Raw genomic sequence first — 27957 nt, 5'->3', positions numbered from 1 at the left:
TATTTAAATGTAATATTGATTCGTAAGAAATATTAAAATGAATTCAAAGCTATATAACATTTTTGCAGAATTTTATTTTCGTTATAACGCAGTTATGATTAAAATCTGAGCCCATGTCATAGATTTGATCGAAGCTGCGTCTGAGTGAAACAAAAAAAAATGTTTTAAAAGCCTTTGTCTAGCCGTGGGTTAATAATTAGGTATGAGAAGGTAATATAATATTTCTACCGTAACATTTCAATATATTACTTTTTCCAAAGTACATATATCATTAAATTATATTTAAAATATAGGTCAATGATCTGCAACGTTACGATCACAACAAAATGTGTTTAAGATAATATTTTATCGACACGTTTTATGATTGTTTATTTACAGTTTATTTATTATTGCACGTTTGACCTACATGTTATGAATAACACGCAAATTGTTACCTATAAATACAGAGAACTAAATAAATGCGTAAGACGTTCTTTAAAGAATATGGTTCAGTACACATTATGATACTTTACATTTAGGCCGACAGAAGTAGTACAGAATGCTGAATATCTTAAAATTTAACAAACGTATGCAAAAAAATAACGCATTGCAAAAAACGCCCTTAGCTGTAATGCTGCCTTTGTTATTCGAATTTATTGAAAAGTATAAACAAACATTTTAAATCATCAATTACTTAAGAGTTAGTTCTTGCTGTATGCCCGACAGAATACGAAGCTGTCCGAAATTTCCCGATTACTTACAGGCTACGCATACATCACAGTTAGTTTTTATCTTCGTTCTAGTTGTAAAGTCTCTCAGATAAGTCTGATGAAACAATCACTGTGCTTAGGCTGAAAGCTGGGACTTACATAAAAACAAACCAACCGCTTGCAAACTGATTAGTACAAAGTAATCTAAGAACGTGATAATTATGATTCAAAAGAAATGTGAAATAGAGAGGGTCAATTAGTACACGTTTTTACATGACGTACATTACATTAGAGGGGAGGGCAGTGATGCGTCGGACATGTATTGAATAATATTACAAGTAAAAACCACGATTTGACGCTCCATGGCTCGCGTGGGAAGCCGCCAGCTCGCACGATTTACTACAACTCTTTAATCGACTTATAATCTGTCTGTATGCTTATTATAACTGTGGTTTATCTAGATTTTATTATACGCCTCTTTGTGGTTACTTAGATGCTGGTTTAATAAGCGAAAATTACTTTTTATGATTATTGTATAATTATGTTCGTAATAAGTAAATTAGTTTAATTTTCTGTATACAGAATTACCATAGCATACCATATACCTATTACAAAGAGGCAAGGATAATATTCGAATCCAGAGAATTCCCTCATTCTAACTCTAATCGTTTTAGGAAAACCATTGTTCTAAAACAAAAACATTACAAATCACGACAAAACCGACTCTATATAAAGCTATCGTCAATATAATTTAAAATTAAAATAATAAAATCAAACGTTTTATTTTTATCCTTTAAATGCGCATTGGGCATCAAGTGGGCGCTATCGGCAATCGTTGAGCGGAAGTTGTATTTAAATCAAAATATAGCCGGTGCACTTCCCCCACGGAAGCGACTCACCCACTACACTACAACGTATTAATAATTTGAGCAAACGCGTTTGATTGCTCATTTCGTTAAGCGATACGTGTAAACCAACATGTGTTTAAAATCGATAACACATTAAATAGAGCTGTTATTGAAAATATTGCATTTGAAATGTAAGTCTGATGCACGCTTCGTTGATTATGGATGTGTTAATAAAAAATAAGCCTATTGAGGTCCACTGCCGGACAAACGTCTGTGTTTAAAACAAAACATGACGAAACATCAACAAACCATTCGAATTATATCTCGTTGAAGCAAACAAATACTGAGTTCAGAATAAAGGCTTCAGAATGCTTAAAATATATTAAATACTTAATATCTAAGACTTGCGTAATATGAATTCTAAAACTCTGGAAGCAATAAATCAAAACTCACTAAACTACCATCATTAGAACTAAACCTGCTTATTCTGATTAACACAACTGATTAGTCTACGAACAAATGATTTAAATTCCTAATTTAGAAATATTGTACAGTCGGGAGCAAAATACAACGAACACTTGCTTATTAGCTACTTAAAAAGGTCATTTAAAATAAATAATCGAATAAAATATTTCAGTGTTAATCTTTCTTGTTATTTTTGCATTGCTGTTTTTTTTAAACAGTTTTTAGGCAAAAAAACACAAGTGAAGACATATTACTTACAGAACAAATGATTTCATTTAATTTATTGCTGACTGTACAAATTTACATTACTAGAGTGTAGATTTGTGTCTTATGCTAGCTTTACCGGTAAGTCACGGAATTAGCATGTTGCGGTCTAATTAAGAGTTAATTAGGAGCTACAGGTATGTGACGAGCGTATCTAGGCGGCGACTGTACCGTGACGTGAGTGTGAGTCACGGAGTAACACGGACAATCATGGATTGTCACGGAATCTATGACAACATGATTGAATCTCGCCAATCATAACAGTTCTCTACTGTGGCGCCGATGATATATGTCATAACAATCTTATAAACGTGATCTTATTGAATAATGACTATTCATAAACATTATTATACAATCGCCATGAGTGATATAGTTTATTCTTTAGATTTTTCTCGCAATCAATTGTTTATAAAATTCTTAGAAGGAATCTGTCTGTTATTACTCAGATTTATGTGTAGAACCAGATACATACCAGTGATACCAGTTCTTATTGCAGTTTAATACCTAAGCTGGGTTAAATATGACTTCCTTGTTTTTTCATGAATAATGTAAATATTCTACTTATTTATTGCACGACTATTAATTTTCAATTATGTTATTGGTTTGAAAAATTTACCATATTATGAACAGTTTTATACATGAGGCTGAATACTAAGTATAAAATCGTCGTTATGTTTAATGCTGTATCTATCAATTGAATATGTAAAGTTGCGAATGACAGACATTTAGGCACGTCTCGCGTCTTAGACTTTACAAAACCTTAACAAAAAGTTCCAGTTTTAGAGGTCATCGCGCATAAGGACCTTTTAATAACGTAGCTATTAGTCCTGTAGTACGCTAAATGGTTTTTCCATCCCAATGCTTTTGAATTTGTATTCGTTTTTCTGAAACTTCAGGCAGGCAATATCTTGTATTTTCTCCGTCTTTCAAAATCTAAACAAACCTCTTTATCTACTGGGTAGACATAACTACACTGTGATCATCTAAAATTTTACACCATACCGTCCGTATACAAACCATCAATCTACCTACATACCTTTTCAAGCAATAGAGGCACAAGTTCGCATATATAATGATAAATATACTAGATACACATTGCATTGTGACGTAGACAGTGAAATTTACTTTCTACGATTGTTATCGTCAACGCGATCAACTATAGTCTTGTACTCGAGTATTACTGCTAGACTAACGAGTATCAGATTACCTTGTTCAGATCGTTTAGTACTTGCTCTTATGTTCAAAATGAGTTGTATGCAGTTACTAGATTGAATATTCCTTTAATTTTCTAATGGGATCCGTTTTTGTTAGCTACTAGTTATATAGTAGGGACTTTCTCGTGTGATCGTAAATTGAATGAAAGTGCAGCTTAACTTTAATAAGAAATGAGATCTAATGACCACTAAATGTAGTAGAAGGTCTTTTTATGTAGTTACTGTCTTTTTTAATTGTTTTATAGCCGACAATAATTTATTAGGTACTACAAGAAAACATGATGAAGAGAACAAGATGCCGAAACAGACTCTAAATTTAGAATTAAAATATCTTTATGCAAGAGAAGCCTCTAATAAGGCAATTGGCCGGTACGGATAGCAACTTGCTCTATAGTGTAAGAAAAACTATATAAAAACAAACTTAATTGGAACCTAATCACACAAATTTCACGGTCGAATCTCGTATGCCATGATTTGATTAGCAGTTATTCTATAATTTACTACCAACAGCCTGTACTGTTATTAATATATTGAGATGATTGAGCATTAAAAAGTGATATGTAAAAGTACCTATATAAGGCCTGCCTACTACATACCAAATTGGACTTTACATTTGAAAATTAAAGGTGATATTCGTATGAGAGGGTGTAAAACGTACCGGCCCGGAACCGGTCGGTAGATTGAGACGAACGTGCGCTCAATTTCCGAGAACCTCACACATCTCGGCCAATTTACTTTTTTGAAATCGCCAGAAATTATTATCTAAGTATTCATTAAATACAAATCAAGTATTTACAGATTAGTCTTGCACTATACGAGTTGTAAGAGATTAAGTAGAACCTACTTCGTCATTGACCTTTTTCAAGAAGTATTTTAATCTTTTAATCTCTACTGCAAGGTTTTCGTTCGTCATACCGACTATAAAACCAATTGTTAGTATCAACCATTCATACATATGCTTCACACGCAATTCCAATCATACTGCAAATAATTGTTTTACAATTTGAAAAGGTAACAACAACCGTAATCCGTTACATATTAAAATGAAACATTGTTAACTTCCACTCATCATTACGAATATTCCCACACAGAAATTCCCAAATCTATCAGAGAATAAGTTAAAGAATTGTTCCATTCACGCAACATTAGCACTCACTGTCCGAAACGAAAGACCCCAAGGCTTAAATGCCTGTACATTTTACATACGGTCAAAATAAACCCCATTATAGAGCATCCCTTTTAAAAGTGGGGAGATCGACCATCCGTGCAGCCTACCTGTACCTCTATACAAAATCCCAGCATAATTATATACATACAAATAAATAAGTATAACTATAAACACAGGTATATATCCGTCCCCCTTGCGCATGCACAAAAGCGCCTTTAAAGTATTGTTGTCTCTTTTGTTCGAGTGCGTTGATGTCTTTTATTTGAAGCGTTGGGCTACAGTATACGGAAAGAGTTGAGACAACTTTTTGTTTATGTTTTAAATGTTGCATTGTTGGGATAATTTGTTTTAAGGACAAGACAAAAGTTGCCATGAATGAAGGAAAAATTTGTTACTCAGAATTTAATAATTGCTTCCTTCTGCTTAATAGAGTTATCTTAAAATGCTCATTATTAACATGTAATTAGTATTCTCCAATAACATGAAGTTAACAAAGCTACTCTATCATCATATCATGCAGCACTAACTAAACCAAAACAAACTTCTAAAATGCATTAAAAACTCTACAATTTATCTGTTTCCATTATATACTATGTTAAACGCTGCAATATTTTAAATTGGAAGCACGGAGGCTTCGAGGGAAGGCGGGAGGGATCAAGATTCACGACGAACGTCCAGAAACCGGACCCGAATGAATCGCTCTCCATACAAGCACAACACGAAATATATAACGAAGAGATTTGAATGCTTTATACGTTAAACTTTAGAACTTCGAAAGTATTTACTATAAGTAGCTATATTTAAATGCAGTTTGTTGTGTAGTTAGTTTAGGTACCGTTTATTTACATAAATAACACGCTTATGTAGAAAACTTAACTCTATAAAATGTATGTGACTTCATGTATGAGTTACGTATTGTAGAGCTAATTGAAAACATTATTCCAAATAATATAACATCGATATCAACAATTAGTTAAGGGCTCACCTTCGCGCTGTGGTACAGAGCGCTGCTTCGCGTTATCTTAGCCTTCGTCATAATAAATCCTTGTAATCCTGTTCACATGCAACACAGTTCAAAACACCACTTTCATAGAAAACATGATAACAATCCTTTAGTCTTTAGTCCATTGATACGAAACAAGACACGCGCGATGTTTACAACGAGAGATCGTACGTGGGAGTGTACTGTAGAGCCGCGCACACGCCGCCGCAGCGCCACGCTAGCGCCACTACGCCCCGCGGCGTAGTACGGAACTAAACACACAGCGACCCGCGCGGCTACGGCGGGAACTAATCTGATCAGGATTTTAAAGCCTCATCCGCCATCTTGTTTTATAGAACCACGCACGGGATGCCTTTAATAATGATGACAGAAATTGTTGTTATTATAAACTTATCAAGGAATACGATGGGAAGTGGCATTCCTTATAAAGTATCGTTATTATGTTTTTGTGCAAGAATATTTTTCGAAAGATTCAAGAAAACCCTTCTTGAATTTTCCTTAATATCTTTCTATTTTTAAATATGCATATCTACGTAAAATGCATAACTTGAATTGAAATTCTATTAAATATGCCTTCGAATATCACCTGTACCAAAACATGATAACAAAAAGGCGCGAAGCCGTGTTGAGCCAAAAAATAATATACCATCCTTACCTGTTCTTATTTTTTTATTCTTTTAAAAGCAGGTGTCCGTATAAAAAAGGTTCGAACGCGAGGGAGTTTCGTCTGCACAGCGGGATAAGTGATTGAAAACGATATAAAAAATATAATCGCTAATAACACACCTTGTATACGTAATCTTTTGTAACACGTTATCTGTCGATTCCTAAGAATATTTCCTATTCACGCATGTTGTAAGCACGCACATTTTTTCGTAAGAAATTGTAGTAAACAACTCGTAGTAATAACGGTTAGTGTAACTAATTGTGTACTCGTACAAGTTCTTTACGACGTTTGCCTATTTCACTTTGACCTGCACATGTGTAATTTATTTTCTTAGATGTGTGTCTAACGTTACTGGTCTCATCAATTTTGATCTAGCTTTGCACTGACCTTTGCATCTCCCTATAAGAATAAGCGATGATAATAATTGACCTTAAGTATTGTGATACCCTTTCTTATTTGATGTCCGATCCGAGTTGGACAGCTAACTTTGACCAATATTGACGATTGAAAAAATATGATACGACTAAGTACTAACTACCAATTATACGACTTCAGTCTAAATATATAAAGTTTTGAACCTATCCACACCAGTTTACCGGTTTCAGCTGAAAATTCAAGTTACAACTACGGCGAACTGCAGAACAAATCGTCGATACATTTTGTCGTGTCCTCAATTTCCCGTTGTTTGACAATCTTGCTTTATCAATACAATTTGTAGGTGTGTCCGTGTATAGATATTAGCGGCACACCGCCGCCGCGCCGGTGGCGCAACACCTCGGTGCCTTACTGTGGCGACATGTATCTGTTGTGCTGAGGCCTGAGCACAAAGGTCTCAGGTTCCCTTTGTTTTAGCGCACGTGCGGTCACAGTTATACACTGCTTTGTTATATTCTAAATAGCAGGAGTGCGTACTTTGAAATTTTGAACAATGTTTTGGCCCCTAAAGAAGGTTCTTTTCTATAATCGTTAGCTTAAAGGGTTTGGATATATGATAAAGTCTGGAAACATAGTCCAATTTAGATTTCTTACTAATCATCCCGAGTAAAGTAGGTTAATAGTTGTTTAATAGTCCGGTTATCTGATCAAACCGCGCACCTAACTGTATGCATCCATTAATATACTTAAAAACACATTACAAAGCTACAACCCTTGAATATCCTGAAGTGGTAAAGACCACGAGGCGCACCTATAAATGACAAAACTTAAGAACATATCAGTATATCTTTCGAGAACAACATTCAGCCGTTTATTTTGGTACAACAAATTACGCCTCCTTTTACGTCAGTAATCTTACCTTTAGGAGAGAATCGATAAAAATAAAAAATAAAAAGCGTCGAGTTTCCGAACAGTGAGCGGCTTGACTGGTCTAAGCCAAGTATTACTTATTCCATTCCGTAGTAATTGCGTAGTGGGCAGTCTGGCCCAATTATATACTCCTGTCTCGTTTAGTAAGGTGAGAAATAGAATATAGCCGGCGTGACGACGGACCCAACTATTATTTTGACTCAAGAAATTGAAGGTGTAATGGCCTGTTGAAATACGAAACTAGTTTTATAAAAAGTGTTTATTGGTTATCATTTTAATGAGATTGAGAGAAACCTCTTTTTGTTTTCATATCGTATTCGTGTACTTTGATAATATTCCAGTAGTTTCAAAGGCGTTCGTTGTTAGCTCAATACACGTCCAAGGGCAAATTGATTTTCATAACATAGCCCTTCGTACAAATATTTTAGGCAGTTAGCAAACTACCAATCAATCTAAAAAACCTATCTATCAATTTCAATCTTATTAACAATCACTAACAAAACGCATCCTACAGCCTCACAGCCAAAAAAACGATGAAGCCATACGTTATTAAACCATAATAATGCTGATGACGCACACATTCCTGGCATCAAGGAATGCTGGAGGGATTGCTCACGAGATGACAACATTTAACCAGCCTTCGGCCTATAATTAGCTGCCTGTATTAACGATCCGGCAGACGAGCGTCATTTGTTTCTTATATGTAAAACCTCGCGTAAGTAATTTGAATTCTACGTGTAATGAGTTTTACTACAGCCAGTATAAGTATATACCGTTTTAGATTCTTATTTAAACGCTTACCTTTAAATGTAAGTCTTTATTGATACGGTATCTAATAACAGACTTTTTAATGGAATACATTCTTTGAGTTAAAAGGTAAAGGTTAAAAGGAGTTAAAAGGTATTTATATTAAAACACTATAATCATTCTAGGATTATCTTCTTTCCAAAGAATTTCCCTGATATAGACTGTTTAAAAACTAATCGCTAGCTAGTTGAAGATACATAATAACACTCTTTTTTCTTGAAACCAAAATATTTCATCGTAAAACAACAACAGCCCCAAACAAAACACAACCTTCCACTTCCCTATTCATCCCTGACAAAAGCTATCGTAATCTTATTACGAGGCGATCGACTTAATGGCTATTGGAAGCATGAAACGTAATTTAAAAAGCGGAGATAAGGATCTAATCCTTTAGAAGCTTCTTTATAATTAGTTAGGCGGTCATATTAGACTACCGCTACCACCGTCTTATAATATAAGAATTTTAGACTTGTTAAAGAGAGATACCGCTCTATAACTGTAGTGCTCTATCTTGCTTCCTCAACTGTAACAATGTTATTTCGAGAGGTGAAGTGAGGCCATATAAGTTAAAATCACGCGTTTATATAGGGTTTACAGAAAAAATAATCTCAATAAAATACATGTCACATACTTGAATACAATAAATTGAGATAGAGAATAAAAAAACAAGGTTCGTATTGCGATTGTAAAGCGTAAAGATGTGCTGATAGTAATTCAGATGGCTAGGTTGGTGTTTAGTCAGAAATAATAAAAACGAAATACAGAATAAGAAGAAAACCACTTATTTTAAGTACTGTTGTGGGAAGTTCATATTTATGTCGGATAATAATTTCTAATCACACATACATGCCAGTTAGAAAAAAAATCAAGAGGTGTTACGTCTAATTACTGTGTTCAGTGAAAAACAAAGTGTTCAGTTCATTACTTTTCTGACACTAAAGCCTCTTTCTCTCGGAGTAACTGTCCGATAAAATAAGAAACGTTCATTTGAGTATTTATTAATGCCCATACATCGTAGAAGATAATATTACAACACCCCTAACCGGTTTAGTTTGTAATTTTTGTAGTAGTAGTACTATACAAACGTATACTTATCTCTCTTACTCACATGTAATTTATTTTCATCAGAGAAATATGAACTCTAACACCATACACTTAAGCTATAAAAAGAAGGTTGGGTTTATGTATTCCACAAACTGTTGATCTTGTAGTAGGTCGTAGTAAGATCAAACGAGTTTTGTGCTAAGAGGAAATGACCACTTCGTTCAAAAAGCTGATGTTTACCGTTAAAGACATGGCCAAATATAGCAGGACATAGATATTATGTCCTACTATGGAATATAATAATGTTTCACGAAGTGAAGAATGACTTTGTGAGGTGTGTAAAGTTTTAAAGATACATACATTCGTTACTTTGACTTTATCGAGGTTAAGTAAGTAAATTGATGATTACGTATAAAATATTTAAGAAGTATTAAAATAACAGTACACACATCAAAATAAAAGGCAAAACTGTTAATCAAAAGAAAAGAATCTGAGAATACTGCGATTGCAGAGCGCCTGCCGGTTTACACGAGCAATAATTTGCAGCACTGCGTTACTTTTTTATCTTTAACTAGGCACTTTCAAATGACAGACATTAGCAAAAGATTTACGAAACATCTAATATTATTTAAAAGACTTGTGATTAATCCTTTTTTATTTGAAATTATCTTCGAATAAAGCTATGATATCTGAGCCAGTATAATCAAGTCGTCGACAATCGGTTTCCAATAACCCGTGAGTCGGCCATTGTTCTCTATGTTTCCCAGATTAGTAAACTTTCCAGACTGTTACAAGCACTAGAGCTAAGTTGTTACATGCGGGTGCTACTACGTCGAAACTGCACGCGATTCCCACGACAGCGCCATTCACAAACCCGCAACACTTGGGGCACTCAGACGGGTGGAACGAACTGTATAAGTTTGTAATACCATGCAAAGCACTGCCAACATAACTAGCAATATTAAGTACCTACTTAATATCGTTTACTACAATTTTATCTAAAAAACTTTCGCAACAAACCCTTAGATTTTGATTTCGCTTATACATATTTATGTGACATCGTTTCAAACAATAGACAAATATTTTACAATAAAAATTCTAATATTTTATTTACGAACTTGTTAAAAGTGATATAAAAATCACTGTCAAGCCATAAAACTTTTTTATTCTTTATTAATGGAGTCCCATCTAAACGTTTACGTCATTCACCTGCCACGTTTTTGTAATAAACACCAATAATTTAATGAGATTCAAACTTTTGAAACTAAGAACTTGTAAAAAAAATAATGTGTAGAGTATGTAGGTACATAAAATTCTCTCATAGTACGCTATACGAATAACAATACCTATACATACGCAAACAGTGCAATGATAATGGCAGTCTCATAGATAATGACATCTTCCAAACAACTTTTGAACAAGAAATATGTTTTTTTTATTGACCACCCCTTGCGTCGCTTGAACTTATACTTATTTAAAACAAGATACGAAATATCGAACAACATCATGCTTCGAAGATAGACACTTCTACAACTAGACCACCACACGTTTTGTAATCATTTTATTAAATTCAACGTTAACGATGAACTACTAAGGTCTTGTTTCCAATTTCACATATCTCATATAATGTAGATATTATTCAAATATCACATAAAATAGTTGGTCTATCAAAGCCTAAATAACTGATACATAAATAAACATATCACGGTATCAATTTACATGAAAGATGAGTTTAAACTGGATCGACGAGCATATCGCACGAGGTTTCTAATCCAAGTAGGCCCGACTGGTTTTGGGACAACACTATCTATCTTAGTTTCCCTTGGACGTCCCACAATCTTGGCCCACTCCTCAAAAACCGGCACTTTAAGTGACCACACATGGCCGTCTTACAAATGGCTCTCCGAAACTTTAGCGAGTTTTATAGTTTCCAATCTCGTGTTTACGGCGAACCAACGGGTTAACAGCCAAATTATATTCGACGGCTGTCTCATTTGCATTTTATAGCCATCTGAGTGTCTATCTCAGCCTCAATGATCAATTTATTAAAAACTATTCGGTGCTATTGTTTTTATGCTTTATTACAGTTAATTGGATGGAATGGAGTTATAAAACTAGAGTATCTAAACAAACATGTATTTGTTTGTAACGGCATAATTGGGTGTCAGGCATTTTGAGATGTAATAGAGAGTTCCAGTAGCTTATTACCAAAATAGTACTTTACAACAAACTTCTAAAATAATAATTTCTGCCTCCTGCTCTACCGAAAAAACTGGCAACTCTTATCAAAAAATAAATATATAACTTAATATGAAAGGTAAAAAATTCTCTAAAAATAAAACTTTAGCTTTCTGACTATAAGGGTAGCTAGTTAACTCATTCAACGTTTAATAGCATAGAGTAATCTACTAAAGCAAATTTTTAATAATCAACAAATGTGAAATCACGCTCATTACATTTTTTTTATACGATATTACGAATAAAAAATTGTATTCGTATGAAATCTGCCATCCGCGACTGGCGTATAACTTCTCACGGTGATCACACGTCGTAGAGCGTGGCTGGGTGCGCAGGCGCCGACCCGTGGGAGCAAACGACGTCTGATACGCATAAGACATATTAGGAAACTGTTACCGATATGCGACATAAGTTTCGTCATAGAAAACTTTTTTAAAGGCGAAAATTTCGCCTTGAAGCCCACATCCGAATTTGGAGAAATCTGTCTAAACCGGCCTTTGGACGTAAACAAAAGCCAAGCCCAGTTGTAATGGTATTACAGAACTTTGCACTGATGCCATGTGTGTTACATAGTCCTTGAGTTGATTAGAGTTACATAGAGAGATTTGTCCAATAAAATCACGATAGAGTTTGCATAACATACGTAACTTCAACTTTGACGAACTTTAAAATTCAAACAGGTCAAAAAAAACTCCTTTATTATAGTTCCATAGAAGTTGATGAAGTTGATGAGGTCAAAAACAGACATAGATAGGTTTAACTAGGTGTTACTCTGTTATAACAAACTTACCTAAATGTTAGTAAACATAGCCACCGCAACATTGTAATAGTTTCAGAGCAAGCGGGAAGCTTGAAGCAACCGCGATCCCACAGTTATCCCACTACTACTTCCATAAATTGATACAATTGTTCTACGAGACTTTCAATTTCGAACTGGGTATATTGGAAATAAATTGCTTCGTTACCATTTAAGTCGGGAAACAAAGGACGGAACATCTTATTTATTGAATTGGATTGCATAAATTGCTTTTTCCATGATCAAGTTCACATGGTAGCTACGTAAACAACACTACGGGTAGTATTCTAAATTGTATTGTCATTAAAAACTCTAACCGAAAAGTTTTGATTGAAATACATTTTAAGATTGAATCTAAATCTACATATCTGCCCTTCTCTACATGGGATACCTTTCCCAGAAATGGGATGTTTACAGGCTGGTATTTAAAAACATTTGAAAATTTTCTAAAAATGGCCGTGCGAACAAGTAAACAGATAATTATCCTTTTGCGTCAAGAATCTCGAAGACCAATCACTAAGATACTGCCGACTTAGAAAACAATTAAATTGCATACCGCATGTCCTTTTCAGACGTACCCATGTATGGTTGACTACCAGTTCCTTGCTTCCTTATTGCAGAGTACGAGAATAACCTGTAATTCAAGGGCTCAATTGTTCAACCTTTGACCGGGCACCTGTCAGGTGTTGTAATTAGATCGTTACCCGGAGCATGGCTGGTCGCCGGTCAAGCTCGGCTGGCTTTCCCACACGTCTTGGCGGCTAAGACCCGCCCTCGCTATTCTGACTATTCTGATCATGAGATTAACGCGATTCTTAGATATCGCATAGAAAAAACTTGTTGATTGTTACACTTTAATAACATCATTATTTTTGGATGTTAACGGGACTTTTAAAGATTTTTTTTTAAACAATTTGATTTTCATTTCAATAATGTCAGTAATCTCGAAATTCTTTTGTGATGTTAATTAAGCTTGTAAATACTCGTAATAATAGAGTAGGTACACAAAACACTGAAATGTGTCCAATTACGTTTTAGTATCAAATCACAAAAAAACATTCCCGATACTTAACTGTTTCCTAAAATTCGGAGTTGTAAATGTCAGTACAGTGTTACCGTGAGCGAGTTACGACAGAGCATTACAATGGTCTATATTCGAACAATGGCGGTTTTTTATCGTGAATTGGTCACAGGAGTGCATATCCTTGAAGACGGTCAGGAAGCGTTCAGTGCGCGCAACCGAAATGTGCCAATGTTATGTACTGCCAGTTACGTCATTACAAACTGTATCTGTCTGTCTTGAAAGCGGTTTGTGAGTCATTTATCTTTGTATAGTACAAAGGAGGCCATTCCATCTACGACCTATATGAGTACAGCCAGACAGTCTGTAAGTACTGAGGACTGCTATTGGTCTACATTAGGCAAAGATCTACATTAGGAAAAAACAATCAAACTGGACTTGAGGAGAAGCTAAGCAAAAAACTCCTTATTTAACAACATTGACAAATCAAAAGATACCTTCAATGTACATAGTTACACAATGTCTATATTAAAAATAGATATATTAGAAATTGTGTATCAGAAACTGGCAACTGAAAATGTCTTATCAGAGTACCGCTAGAACTTTCCAGTTGTATACTGAAGAACTCAATGTACTGATACATAAACGGTATTTAAATACACAAAACCAGCGAAAGCATTGAAGCATAGTGTCGTACGACAAAGTTGAAGCGGTGTAAGTGTGTCCAAACGACTGACAGACCGAATAATATGCTTTAAGTAGGGGCCAACCGTGGGGTCGCCGGGCTATTCTAGGTAATCAACCGTAACACCATGTAATTAACACACCGTGGCGATGATACACTATTTATTTGACACTTCTTATAGAATATCAACTGTACTTGAAGAGAAACTAGAAAGACATTCTGGATAAACCGCCAAGTCTTGTCATTTTTCAGAATTGGCTGATTTCGGGAAAAATACGCAGAAACTACATTTTTTGCGAAAGTTACACCGCCGTAACATATAATAAGGTTGTGAAGAGTAAATAAACTTAATCAGAAATAATGATATCATTTCACACCAAACCAACAATCAAACAAAGAGAAACACAAATTAACAAGACAATTAAATTAGCATCATTATTTCAATAGCCATTTCAATATTGTCCGTGTCTTCAACTTTCACACTATTCATTACGGAGTGCCAACAATGAAATTGTTACCGTTATACATTATTTCGTAATTATTTTGATATTATGCCTTTTCCGTTTTATTTTGGGAAGATGAAAGGAAGTTGGATATTATAGAAGATAGTTTTTATCATTTCCGGACACACACGAAGACGGTTTGGACAAATTGTCGTGAAATTGCGCTTAACTTATGTTTGTATGGATGAGAGAGTTTAAATTAGGGAAACAGGGTTAGTCAGTAGCTGATCCACTGGTTTTATTTATTTATTCAAAACAAAGGCGAAATTTGTATTTGGCGAATTACATATTAAAACTTTGGTTGGATAAAATATATCAATACAATAAACGATTTTTGTAAACTGCATAAGCAGTGCTAATATTCGATTAATAAACTTGCATTTATCAAAATTAGAAAATTTGCATAATCAGCATTTAAAAATGTATGTTGAGTTATTGCAACAATTGTACCGTACTTTCTTGCATATCAAAAGATATTTTCAAGAACAGTCAAAGACAATGTAAGAAAAACAATTAAATCGTGAACCATGACGGTTGCACTCGTAACAGCTTATTAGAAATGCAATAAAAATGACCCACAATATGGGAGCTATTCAAATGCCCAACCGTGGGAGCGAAGGAACCGCAAGATCTTATATAAATGAGTGCGATAAATGTCATATGCTTCACCTAATTTTTAAAATAGAATTGACAGACAAATTTTTAGTCTATTTGAACGCCGACACTAATGCTTTTGCTTTTTCCGGATGAAAAAGCATCAAGCATCAATGAGTCCTCCCGCTTTAGTTTGAGCAAAATGTGTGTCAGAGTTTTACTGATTAAACCCCCGCAATTTCCTTCTTTTCCTTGCCCTTTGTGTGGTCGCGGTAACTATTTCGAATTTTGCTGCAAAGTGCTACTTCAATCCCTGCGTGGTCTAGGTCTAGGCCATGCAGAGTACAAAGTCTTCAAAAGATAGCGTCTAACGTTTAATCTATAGGACTTTTAGTAAATAAGATCCTTGATAAGGCGTTATCTTTGGAAAGGAAAAGTGAATTAAAATGTGCTTAGTCAGCCTTTTTTTGCCTTCACTGTTCTTTGCCGCAGTCTGGATGGACATTGGCAATTGAAAATCGCTTCCCATTTTAGTTTGCAAATTTTGTTCGTACGTTGATCCCAATTTGCAGTTAACAAAATCAGTGTTATTTTTTTTTAATCTTTAATGATTAGCGTATGCGATGATGATAATAAATTACAGTTAGTTGAATGATAAATAAATTATATGATATCTATTGTTTTATCAAATACTGATAAAGATATACGAAGGATTTAATCACGGCTGGGACGGTGTAGTGCGCGGTTCATAGTAAATAATTTAATTATTAAAATGTAGGTAGTTGCTACACAACGTGTATTTTACTACTATCTAGAGCTTCTTGCAAAGGTTTTGTTAAACAAATATTAACAATGGCTTCGCCAATGATAGTATTTTTGTTCGTCGGATTACTGGTAAGTTTTCTTTTCTGCTTCTTTTTTAAGGATTATAAATTATGAATCATTTGGCTGTATTAAATACAAGATGTTGGTACATGTAGTTACGAAACAGTTCATAACATCTGTAAGAATTATAAAATACATTGAATAAATAGTAAATATCAAATCAATTTATCTTAATAAGGATTGTTTGTTACGCCGCGCTGTCACGTCAATAATTCTTGCATTCTAAGACATATTCGCGGGCAAAAAGTATGTAAACGCATTTTTAGAATTATATGAATTTCAAAATTTATATGTTTAATTTTCTAGGATTCGATATCAGTGTCATTACTGGCATCTCATCTAAACAGTCAGGAACGAACATTAGGATTTGATGACATTCAGATTGGTATCGTGGGAGCCGTGTTTACAGGATGCCAAATAATAGCATCACCTATTATTGTAAGTTCAAAATACGACTCTATATTTATATAATATTAGGTCTATTATAAGCTATTGAGAATATAAAACTAAAACATGGTGTTTTGTTTCTAGGGCAGCCTAGCTGATGTTAAAGGCAGAAAAACAATACTATTATTATGCTTATTTATTTGTTCCGTTTCCTATTTTTCATTGGGAATAACAACATCGTTTGTCGCATATGTCACCTTGAGAGCGATTATTGGTGAGTAAAAATATTTTCGTTCGGAGAAAAATATTTTGGAGTCTGCAACCGTCTTCAAGTCAAGAAACTTGAATTTTTTCTTGGCCCTTTTTCAATACTTTTCTCAAACACTACTCTATTTAATATGTTATAAGACCTCGCTGAGTTAATCTATTCAAAGAAAGAGAGGCAGGTTGAGGAGCGCTCTTAAAACGGATGGTAGTTAATGTTTGCATTTCTTTTGTCAGGCTCTTTTCAGCATGTGCAGACGCTATCAAAAGCCTTGGCCCCGGACTACATAGAGGATATGGACCAAATAGCAGCCTTGTATGGTAGATCTTTGTCTGTCAGCACCTTTGGCCTGGCCTTTGGACCCGGCTTAAGTGAACGCATCACCGAAGCGTACCCCGATGTCAGCTTTATTATACTCTGCGCCATTTTAGCAACGCTTTTTATGTTTAATAGGGGTAAGTTTTATGTTATAAAAGTAATAAAGCCTCGTTTTTTACAAATTGCTATAAGCTAATATCACAAAAACACAATTTTCTTCGCTTTCTTGTCTTTTCTAGCATCACAATCGGCCCACATATTTTACAATAATCATTATACATATAGCATATATGACGGTAACATAACTGTTTGTTACAGATCTAATCAGATTCTTACCAGAAAATACAAATCAGAAACGGCGAAAATCAGAAAGTGGGTCCAAATCAGAGAATCCTGGTTCAATTTTAGATACATGCCAACAAACCGTTAACAAGCTATACAGCATCAAATGGACGACCTATTGGGACATACTACTGTTCAAGTTCCTTCTGATGCTAGCCATGGGCCAATACTACAGCAACTTTAATGTATTTTTAGACAGCAATTTCAGTATCGAGCCCTCAAGTTTAGCATACATACTAAACTTCCAAAGAATTGTCGGATCAATATCTAATAATACTGTGGTATATTTATTGAAATTTTATAAAAATGACAAAGATTATAGTCGGCGAATGTCACACATATTTATTTTAATGACAGTCTCGTTGTTAGGGTTAGCGTTAGCTCCGAGTGTCCCTGTGTTTTTGGCACTCATAGTTCCTAAAGCGCTTTCTTTTTCTCTGGCTAAAATTGTGACGCTACAAGTTATAGTTCATAGAAGTCCAGCTAATTGTAGAGGAACCCTTATAGGGATGACCCATAGCATAGAAATAGCATCGGATCTCTTGACGCCGATAACTTATGGCCTCATCAGCCCCTTAATAGGTGATTGTAGTGCGTTCTACGTCGGAGCATTGATCGCTTCTATAGGTGTAATATTCAGTCACCAATCCGGATCAAAATCAAATAAACAAATAGAATTAAAGGAAGTATCAAAAAAAAGAAAAGAATTAAAGAAAAATAAAAAGAAAGTAAAATGAATCAGAAACCCATGTTTTATTTTTCCACGACCTAAAAACATCCACTAAAATTGAATAATGCCGAGCCATGTTTAGGCCTTATTACCTTCGAAACATGCTAGGTGAAGGTGGGCATACTAATTTTTCAAGTTATCCTTATACGGACCTCCTTAAAAATAAAACGTCACTCTTTAAATTAGGTATCAAACCAATTTGGCCTACTCGACTTTTAAACACGAATATAATTCTAATTAAGTCATCACCTTAAAACATGTAATAGCTTTAACACATAAGAATTACATAGGTAATGGGTTTGCTCTAATTATCAAAACATTATGCAGGTGAATAATAGGGTGAATCCAAGTGTTGCGGCCGGTTCCCACGCGGCCACGCCACGGTTCCTTCCGGAGGCGGCGACCCGTGACGCTACCGTCTTCGGCGCCCACATCGCGCCTCTCATTGTCTTATACTACTGATAGACCTCTTAAAACAAGGGCCACTAATCTAATATACAATTGTATAATTGCGTATGGATTTTGGCCCCGATTTTAATGCAAAAACCCCTGGTGCCGTAAGAGATATCTTTAAAAAAAAAGCTATTAAAGTGATTAATGTTTTTATAATATTTTATAATCTGTAGTCTTTTTAATAACACAACCTTTCCTAAAAACTTGCGCCTGAAGATAACATTTGCAAGGTCTTGTTGCTGAGTAGTTTAAACCTAAAGCAAGTTACAATAACAGTACATTTAACTGCAACTTTCACAATGAAACACCATTAATATTTAATTATTAGTGAGAAGGATAAAAACAAGGCGGTGTGACGGAAATGTCTGGAGCGCCGGGAGTCTTGGCACACGACAGAATGTCGTCGCAAGCGCAGGTGCGACGGTAAAAAACAACCTTTAGGCACCCTTGGACAACACACTGCAAGCCCTGTCATTGATATTGTCTTATGAAATGGAAACTGGCTGATACTTGGAGCATTTGCTGCCTTCAGGTGACAAAATAATTCATAAACTACACACAACCCAATCAAAAAAGGCCGGCTCGAAAGCTACGTTTAAAAAATAAATAATTAGCTTGACTCCCATGTATCTAGGTGCTTGTGAATTTTCAATAAACTATTAATGGAAACCGTGAGAAGATCAGCTTGAATAGTAATATAATTAATGGATAACTCAAGTTGTTCAACTTGCAATACACTTTACATGTTAGAATAAACCATTAACGCAAACATAATTATCGACAGTCGATAATGCAAGTTCATAAGTCTCATAACACTTCGTCTTTACATACGAGAGAACACCTTTGCTCTATACATCACATTATAAATGTTAATTACAGTGATGACATTTAATTACAATATAATTTCAGTGCACGCTCATCTCAATAGTTACATAAAAAAGCATTTGTGAGTTATTGTATGTTGATCGACAGGTGCTACAACAGGATCTGGTTATAAGATTTTTTATGAATACTGTTAGGGCATATTTTAGGAACCAAGATAAGAAAAAAATCAGTTAATACAATATTAAAAATATTTACGATACGTAAGGTATGGTTTCAAATCGATCAGAGGAAAATGTGTCAACATAGGGTAGTCTGTATGAATAATTTTATCTGTGGCATAATTCTATTGTCAGAGGATGTCACTGTCATTATGAATCTTGTTTGAGGGCAGTATTTGCTGTGCAGAATAGTAAATAGTAAACAGTATAAATCATTTAAAAACAATACCATCATGGCAGAAGCAGTGTTCAAAAATATTGAAAATGCGTGTGAAACTGCTGAAGAATTCACAAGATTGTTTTATAAACAATTAGACAGCAGCCGTCATCTAACTTCTAAACTTTATTTGGACACCGGGTTATTAGTTTGGAATGGTAATGGCATCAACGGCAACGAGAAAATTCAGAAATTTCTAATGGAGTTGCCGGCTAGTACCCATGTGCTCAAGGCGTTGGACGCTCAGCCAATATCTGAAAGTGTGGTGTCCAATAACTTCACCCACATAATCCAGGCTTGTGGAGAAGTTACATATCAAAATGATGAAAGCAGGAAACCATTTCAAGAAACGTTTGTAATTGTAGCAGTTGATGGCAAGTGGAAAATAGCATCTGATTGCTTTAGATTCCAAGTCCCGTATTAAACTTGGTAATAAGATATTTAAGTTAAGAGGTAATTCATGTGCACTATTTACTTGAATATTAGTTTAATAAGATAATTTATAATTACTATATATTATGCATTGTTTTTACAGATGTCGGAGGGTGGCTGAAGAATGCTACCCGACTGTGATATATTAACCACAATATTATAATTGTATCTCATAGTATTATCAAATCTTAGGCTATTATAAAATATTTACTATTTAACTCATTTTGTACACTACCAAAATTGTTTTATTTTGTGTATACCATTTTAAAACTAGAATAATTCATTTTTAAGTGTAGTCCATGTAAGGACTATAGTTTATTGAGGTATTGAAAAAGGTAAACAATCTTGGTGTGTCATTTTTTCTAAAAATTTAAATTAAAAAGTGTGTGAATGTGTTTGTACATAAAAACTTAAAAAGATTTAGATTCTCTAATGTCGAATAAATTTCCCTTTGTTAAGTTGGTACCTTTAGAAATACACATAATGTATGTTCTAATGGTTCGGTTCAAAAATATTTTAATATTTTTAAATTTTACGTTAACTATGTTGTAAAATTCATTGTAATGTTAATTGTATTGTTTAGATCTCACTTCACACCAAAGATTAAATTTTTTGTTTACTTTGAATGTAACATTTTATGTTGGAGCATCCATCAATTGTATAAATAATATAGATATTAAAGAAAATACTGGCCGAATTTGAAACCAATTGCTTTTTGAACTTGTTTAAAACTATTTACCTTGTAGAGGACACATCTTAAGAGAGGGAATTAAATACTCTAAATTGCAAAATAAAAACATAATTTTATATAAACTGTATACTTCTAATTGACAAAAAAATACTTGTGTTAGTAGAGTAGACCTCTCTCATCAGCCCTTTCCTGTAGTAAACGTAACATAATTTATTTAATATATTTTACGTGTCGAATAACATTATCTTACATTCCCACAAAAGTAATCAACATATAAATCACGGTTATGTTTATTATGTTCCAAGCGTTCACACATCCTCATTTCATATTCATTGTTGGCAACTCTCGTCACGCCGTTTATACTTAAGACATGTCTGACGTGGTCGAAATTAGAATTGAACTAGTATAGGCGAAATATTATGCAATTTAAAACATTTTTCAGGAACTCAACAATAACATTGAAAATTTGAAATTTAAATAAAATGCTAATTGACATTCTTGGCAGAATCAAACATCGTTATTTTGATATTTTTATTTTTTCGGGGTCATTACATTTTTAGCTGACCAGAAATGTTTAATTGATGACGGACAGTTTGCGCAGTCCATAAAACTTATTCCTAGTTCATAACAAAAGAATGGAACAAAAGACGTTGGTGGAGGACAATCTGAACATTAATATCGTGCGAGATATAATGCTTGTACCGTCTCAACTATCAATCTAACGAGCTTACATTTTATCACCTTCCTCATGGACAGGGGTTTTGCTTTTATTGCATTTTAGGTTAGTGGGTAAATTGATATTGTTATTGATTTTTTTTGCATACCTACTCCACTCTTTTTCTCCCCTTACACGCCCGTATAGTACGCTGAAGCAAAGCTTGCCCTAATACTTGAAAAGTATTACATAGTTTTAATAATAAGTATGCCAAACTTTACGGTTAAAAGTAGAAATGGAACCTACGGTCTTCATGCTTTCAATTCTCTTGCAAAATATTTTTTAACTATTGTTCTTTAATGCATATCGTAATCGTAAGAACCCGGCGCTATATACATTATTCTGCTTTTTAAAGCCATTACAATGTATATAATATAGATGGCATTATACAAAGTGGGCCTTAAGTAAACAACTGAGTATAAGACGTGAGTGGAATAGACGATAGTTTGTAAAATAACTTGTGTAAGCACACGTGCACCTGTTCAAAGAGAATTGTTTAGAAAACTAGCTTCAATGTTCCCGCTCTTTTCCATAACAGGAGACAATCGACCGTCTCGCTCACACTCGCATTACAATCACTTGGAGAAAAAAGGAAGGTGTTGATAAGTCGATTAACATTTCTTTTGATGCTCGTGCTATTAAACAGGTGATGTATTTGAATCTTGTCGTGTTTCGACACTCCTACAGAAAAAATAATGGCATGTGTTGCAGTTGTGATTTTAAATAATCATTTTAGGATTTAAACTCAGTTTAAACACTTACTATCTACTTATTTATTAAATAAAGAACATTAAGATTTACGATATAGCTAAAGGTATTTCTTTAATAGTTTTTTTTTCTAAATGTGTATAATTCTTGCCGTTTTATGACTAAGTCTACCTTTCTGACTGGTCTATAACACATTCCAACGCTAACGAATCCTATTATTCAATTTGACACAAAAGAAATAAATTATTGATAGAACAATAAAATAGTGACTTCATTCCGTATCTAATTGCCGATTTCAGACTAGTGCTTTTCCGCCAATGGCCGCCGTATTGTTAAAAACCGTATGAAATGGGACATCGATAACGACGTCTTATATAAACTATGCCTATGTTTCCTACACATTTTTACTTTGAATGAAATCTATAGTTTGTTTACTTCATCCATCCTTTATCCAAGAAAATTTAATAGTTGATAATGTAAGCGAGGTTTCTGATTGGAACGCATAAAGCGTATCTACTTTTACCAAGCTATCGTAAACCTACGATTATAGGGCTATGTATTTGCGTATTGTTACAAGAAAGGTTTACGACTTTACATGTGAATATAAAAGCAATAAGTTTATTTCAATGTTACGGTGTAACTCTCAAAGTAATATCTGGATTGCGCTACAAACGTTTTCAATTACCGACCGTCTTACTTGCTTTCGAACACTCCGTATACTTTGATCTTGCCACATAAAGAGGCTTCGAAGAAGCTGTATAATTCCTTATACAAATTAATAGTCCCAACCTTGCAATTCCTGCGACCAATCATTGTCATTTAAATGCCCTCGTATTATGCCACGTTCAGTAGTTAATTATGGGCTCATAAAATACGCAAGTGTTACCAACTTAACGTTAAGCATGTTCTCACAAGCAAGTGAGGACATAAGTACCATGGTACCTACTATAACTTCCAAGGCATCCATTAAGGAAGCGATAAGGCATGTAAACAATGAGGTAAGGTCTAACACGGTCTTATCTTTTAAGTCTACGAACAGGTTGAAGAAAGTATAACGAACTCGTTTTCTGGTACACACCTTATTGCTTATCGTAGAAAAAGTCATTTGTAGTTGATGTCCTCAGACTATTTTCTGTGGGGCACACCAAATTTCTATGTATTTCGTTGTCAGAACTAAAAGAACATGAAGTTAACAGTGTCTTCAAAGTAACGTTAAAACTAAATCTAATCCAATTTAAAAACACGGTGTTTACTGTTTAAAATCTACAGCATCCGCAATTTAAAGTCAATATTTCAAACTGTTTTGATTCGCTTGCGCAGTTGCCTAATTAAGTTTTCCTCACACATGTTGAAAGCTCAACCCGTTACAGAGATAAGAGATACGAGATTAACACGATGATATCTGTTTCCGACTTTATCTTGAAGATACTAAATCTTAAATCCTAATTCATTTTGCCCGCAAGAGCATTGACCCATACTTTTGTAAAGTCAGCAACAAAATTTGGTTAACAAAAAATTAACAAAGTGCTCGTATGCGAATTATTACGTATAGAGTATGGTTTAAGTACCTAAACTAGATCTTAAGCCCATTTTGTTACCTAAGAGCAAAACAGTTGGTTCGTTACTAGTGTTGATTTTATATAGTTGTCTGTTTTTAATCTTGCTTTGTGAACTAATTTTTGTTGCGGACTGTACTTGCCTCAAAAGTACTCAAAACAATGAAGTAATTTTGATTCTATTACTGAGCGAGATTGATAGGGCTATCGCGTGCTCCAATTAAATATCTGATCTACCTTTATGGGAACGCGAGACGTCTATTAGAAAACTTTAAGAATATCTCTTCAGGCTAAGTTCACACGATCTTTGTTTCGTTTTATTAATACTCTTCGCATTAATATCAGTCTGGTTCAGTGTTAGCGGCATATTTAATTGGTTGTGAAACATTAATCGTCTAAAAGATGTTCCAAAATAATTATGTGTGATGGATCTATGTCGTATTGCAGGTCGTCTTTTGCTGTTTGATTATTTAATGCAAAAGTCGGTTGAGCGAATCGGTATATGTATTTTTTTTTTATCAAAGAAATTGCCTGATTAGGTATCGTCTAGCGAGAGTAATCCATCATAATACAGGCGACGCAATCTGTCCCGCGCCATGTCGCGTCGCCAGCTCGCGAGTCTGATGCGCACGCGCACAGCCCGCGCAAATCCCTGCCTCCTTCAAGGTTTTACTTTTTCTTGCATTCCTGGCTCGTGCCAACTATTCATGGTACATTTCTTTATTTAGCCACGCTTTTATAGCCTTTGGAATGTTAAATAATATGTTTCCACTACTAGAATTTTTTGATTGGAACTAAAGGGCCGCAAATCTGTGGTAAATGTAAAATAGAAGTAACTTGTATTGGTTGTAAGGACTGTGTAGAATTGCAGATCATGCTTTTTTCTATGATTTCTGAGAACAAAATTCCTATAAGGACTAAATATACATATCTACCTAAGTATTTGCTGTTTTTGTATATGATACGGATTATGATTCGACAGACTTTAAAGTAAAATAATTTGTACTATTTCCAACAAAGCAATAATAAATCATAGAATTTGTGACATTAAGAGACATCACAACGATACCTATCTCTATAACATAACGTGTTCAAACCAAATTAAGTTAACACTGACTAGCTCGAAGCTATGACATCATTTGTCTCATTTCGTAGAAAATTTCACTTGAGATTGTACGTATGTAGCTACTATCTACCTATAGGCTGGCATTTTAATGGATGTCTGATGCGGCGCCCATGGTACACGTCATTACGCCCAGAACTGATGGAAGGCAGTTTTTTGTACTCGCTACGAGTCTTTTCCATGTCGTAATTATGTCTATGTAAATTGGACCAGATTTATCAACACACAACGACCGCGATGGAACGTAACTATTTAAGAAATGTATCCAACATGCACGTGAGCCACAACTAACTATTACTTATGAATGTGAGAGCAATTAAAAAAGTAATTACAAAATATGATGAAAAGGAAATGTTTTAGCACCAGCTATTATTTGAAATAGGTTTATTACTTTCTAGCGTTGTTTACGTGCATGCCAGTTCTAAATATGTCTAATAGTTAGAAATAGTTTGCAAGTGTTTTGTCTACTAATGAAGTCAAAATTTTAGACACCCATCGACAACTTGGTTTAAAAAAAAATACGAACATACAGTTCCCCACAATTCAAATTAATACTCAGCGCACCGAACCAAAATTTATAAACCATGACTCCCAACAATAAAAATAAGTGTTACCAGTTAGCTGAATGAGTTTGGTATGGGCCTGCAAATTTGCTTTCAATATTTGAATACAAAATTTATGAGGGCAAAGGCTGCCGCAAAGCCGGTTACACGACTGCTAGGCACAACTTTTTTTAATATTGTAATATTACTCTAGTGTATGGTTGTCTATTTAACTTCTCCCACAGTCTGGGCAACACTCTGGCGACGTAACGTTTTCGTGCGTTTCAAACGAGTCTGTCTCAATGAGCCTGACGCCATTGTGGGAAATGTAACACTACATAAGTGGGTATTGTGTGAAAACTTATAATTTAATCGTCGACGTCGACGTCTCTACAGACCACACGTGCTCGAATTGGTGAGAAAACTGAGAATGTTATTAAAAATAATTGTGAATTTATAGTGGAAACTACTAAACAAATAAGGGATTGTAAAAAGCTACTGTTCAGCTGCTCTACAATACAAAGAACAACATGAAAGGTAGAGACTCATTCTACAATCAAACCTTTCTAATGCCCAAGCCCAATATAAATCTTCATCAAAATATTTACGTACGCTACTAGAAGAAACCTTTGAACACAAACAGGTTCCAACACTATTAGTACAGCAGTCACGTCAACAAACGACCCCTAATGGAAATAGCCAACAGTGTCATCTTCAAATACCGTCACACAACAACTTACTTTATAACATAGAACATAGAATTCATTTTTGATGTGTAAATAAAAGGAGAGTCGGTGTAAATGAGTACACACCGTTAGTTATATCGTGTGTCACCAAACCATATTGTCCGTCTATAATTTAAGTATTTTACCTTTGACCATAAAAATGTTATCGTACCAGTATTTTGTATAAAATGTATCGTTATTGCCGTTTTTATTATTTTGTTTTGGAAGAATATGTTTTTTGGACACCGTAGGCCTACTATTGGTGTAAGTATTGACTGTAGAGTCGGTGTTAGGCAATTTATTTACTGTACTAAACATAAGTACTTGCTTACTTATACTGAATACATAACAAGCTGTACATATAATAAAAGTGCATTTGGCTTTACTTAACACCTTTTCTACACACAAAATTATGATTTCTGAACTCTACAAATTACTTTATAAAACTATTTTACTATTATAGAGACTCTTTAATGTTTTAAGCTATTTATTATTACCATTAATACAATGTGAAACTGTAGTTGAAAAGTAAGTAATTTCATTATACATAAAAAACGTTAAAAGCTTTTAAGCGAACATTTAGGAACACCCACTAATATCACGTAATTATGTTAAAACCATGGCTTCTAATATCTGAAGCTGATAACGAATAATGCTTTGTTAAATATTCAAGATTGAGGATTAGGCCTCCAGCTTACTCGATGAAATTTGAATAATGCACGAAGGCGCGCCAATGACAGCATACTAATACCTCCCATTTATCTCCGAATTTATCTCTCAATATTATAAACGTCAACTTAAAACGAAATCTCTAAGTCCAGGAAAATTATGGCTTTTAATACGCACACTTAAGCTGTTAATGTGTTTAGGTGTGAAACTCTAAATACTTTTATGTGCCTTGTAAGAATTATGTTCATTTCTTAAGAAAAAAGCTCGCAATTTGATATTACTTGCCTTTATTATATTCTTTGCACAGCGTATGTTTCTATTGAAATTGTACAAAGTACAACTCAATTTATACTTAAGTCCACATGAGCCTTTAACGTCTTTCTAAGTTGATACCACTCACGACTTTTTAACCACCTTTGCGGGAATTTTGGAGCAACCGGACAGGTGCAGATAACATTGCCATACAATGCATTGCAAAACGCAAATAACCTAGCACGGTGGTTTAGTTTTGTTCAGTAAGAATCTAACACTACCGCATCCTCCTCCGTGGAGCCAGTAGTCATGAGAGTTCCCCCAAATATACCCAAAACAAAGCAATTTGGAGGCTCGTACCCGTTCCACAAATTAATTTTCCTTATATGTCCCTGAACTGAAATGTCTACATAATCAATCACTGCGACTCTACCAAGCATAGGTAGGTTAGGTACACGTATATCATGTCGCCGCCCACTAGTCAAACAACACGTAGAGCTTCGCATACACCCATTTAAGCACATGTCTGCTTACCTTTAGCTAATTTCGCACGAACAAATCAAACTTTACGAGTGATGAGATCACTGTCACAT

General features: G+C 34.5%; 1 protein-coding gene across 2 annotated transcripts in view; it reads right to left on the bottom strand.

Moving 5' to 3' along the window:
• LOC113500683 overlaps nucleotides 1-27957 on the bottom strand; it is a 70771-nt gene that overhangs the window by 31513 nt on the left and 11301 nt on the right. The window contains exon 1 of one of the 2 annotated variants that reach the window (XM_026881552.1): nucleotides 5634-6636. The exons of the other annotated variant lie outside the window; for it this stretch is intronic. Coding sequence (XP_026737353.1) covers nucleotides 5634-5684 — 51 coding nt within the window. The 5' untranslated portion in view covers nucleotides 5685-6636. Of the gene's footprint in view, nucleotides 1-5633; nucleotides 6637-27957 lie in introns of those variants that run through there. 2 annotated transcript variants of the gene reach the window in all.

Source organism: Trichoplusia ni, chromosome 14 (assembly GCF_003590095.1).
Source record: "Trichoplusia ni isolate ovarian cell line Hi5 chromosome 14, tn1, whole genome shotgun sequence".
NCBI classification, from domain to species: Eukaryota; Metazoa; Arthropoda; class Insecta; order Lepidoptera; family Noctuidae; genus Trichoplusia; species Trichoplusia ni.
Note: the sequence above shows the minus strand (reverse complement) of the source record. Positions and strands in the feature narration are given on the sequence as shown.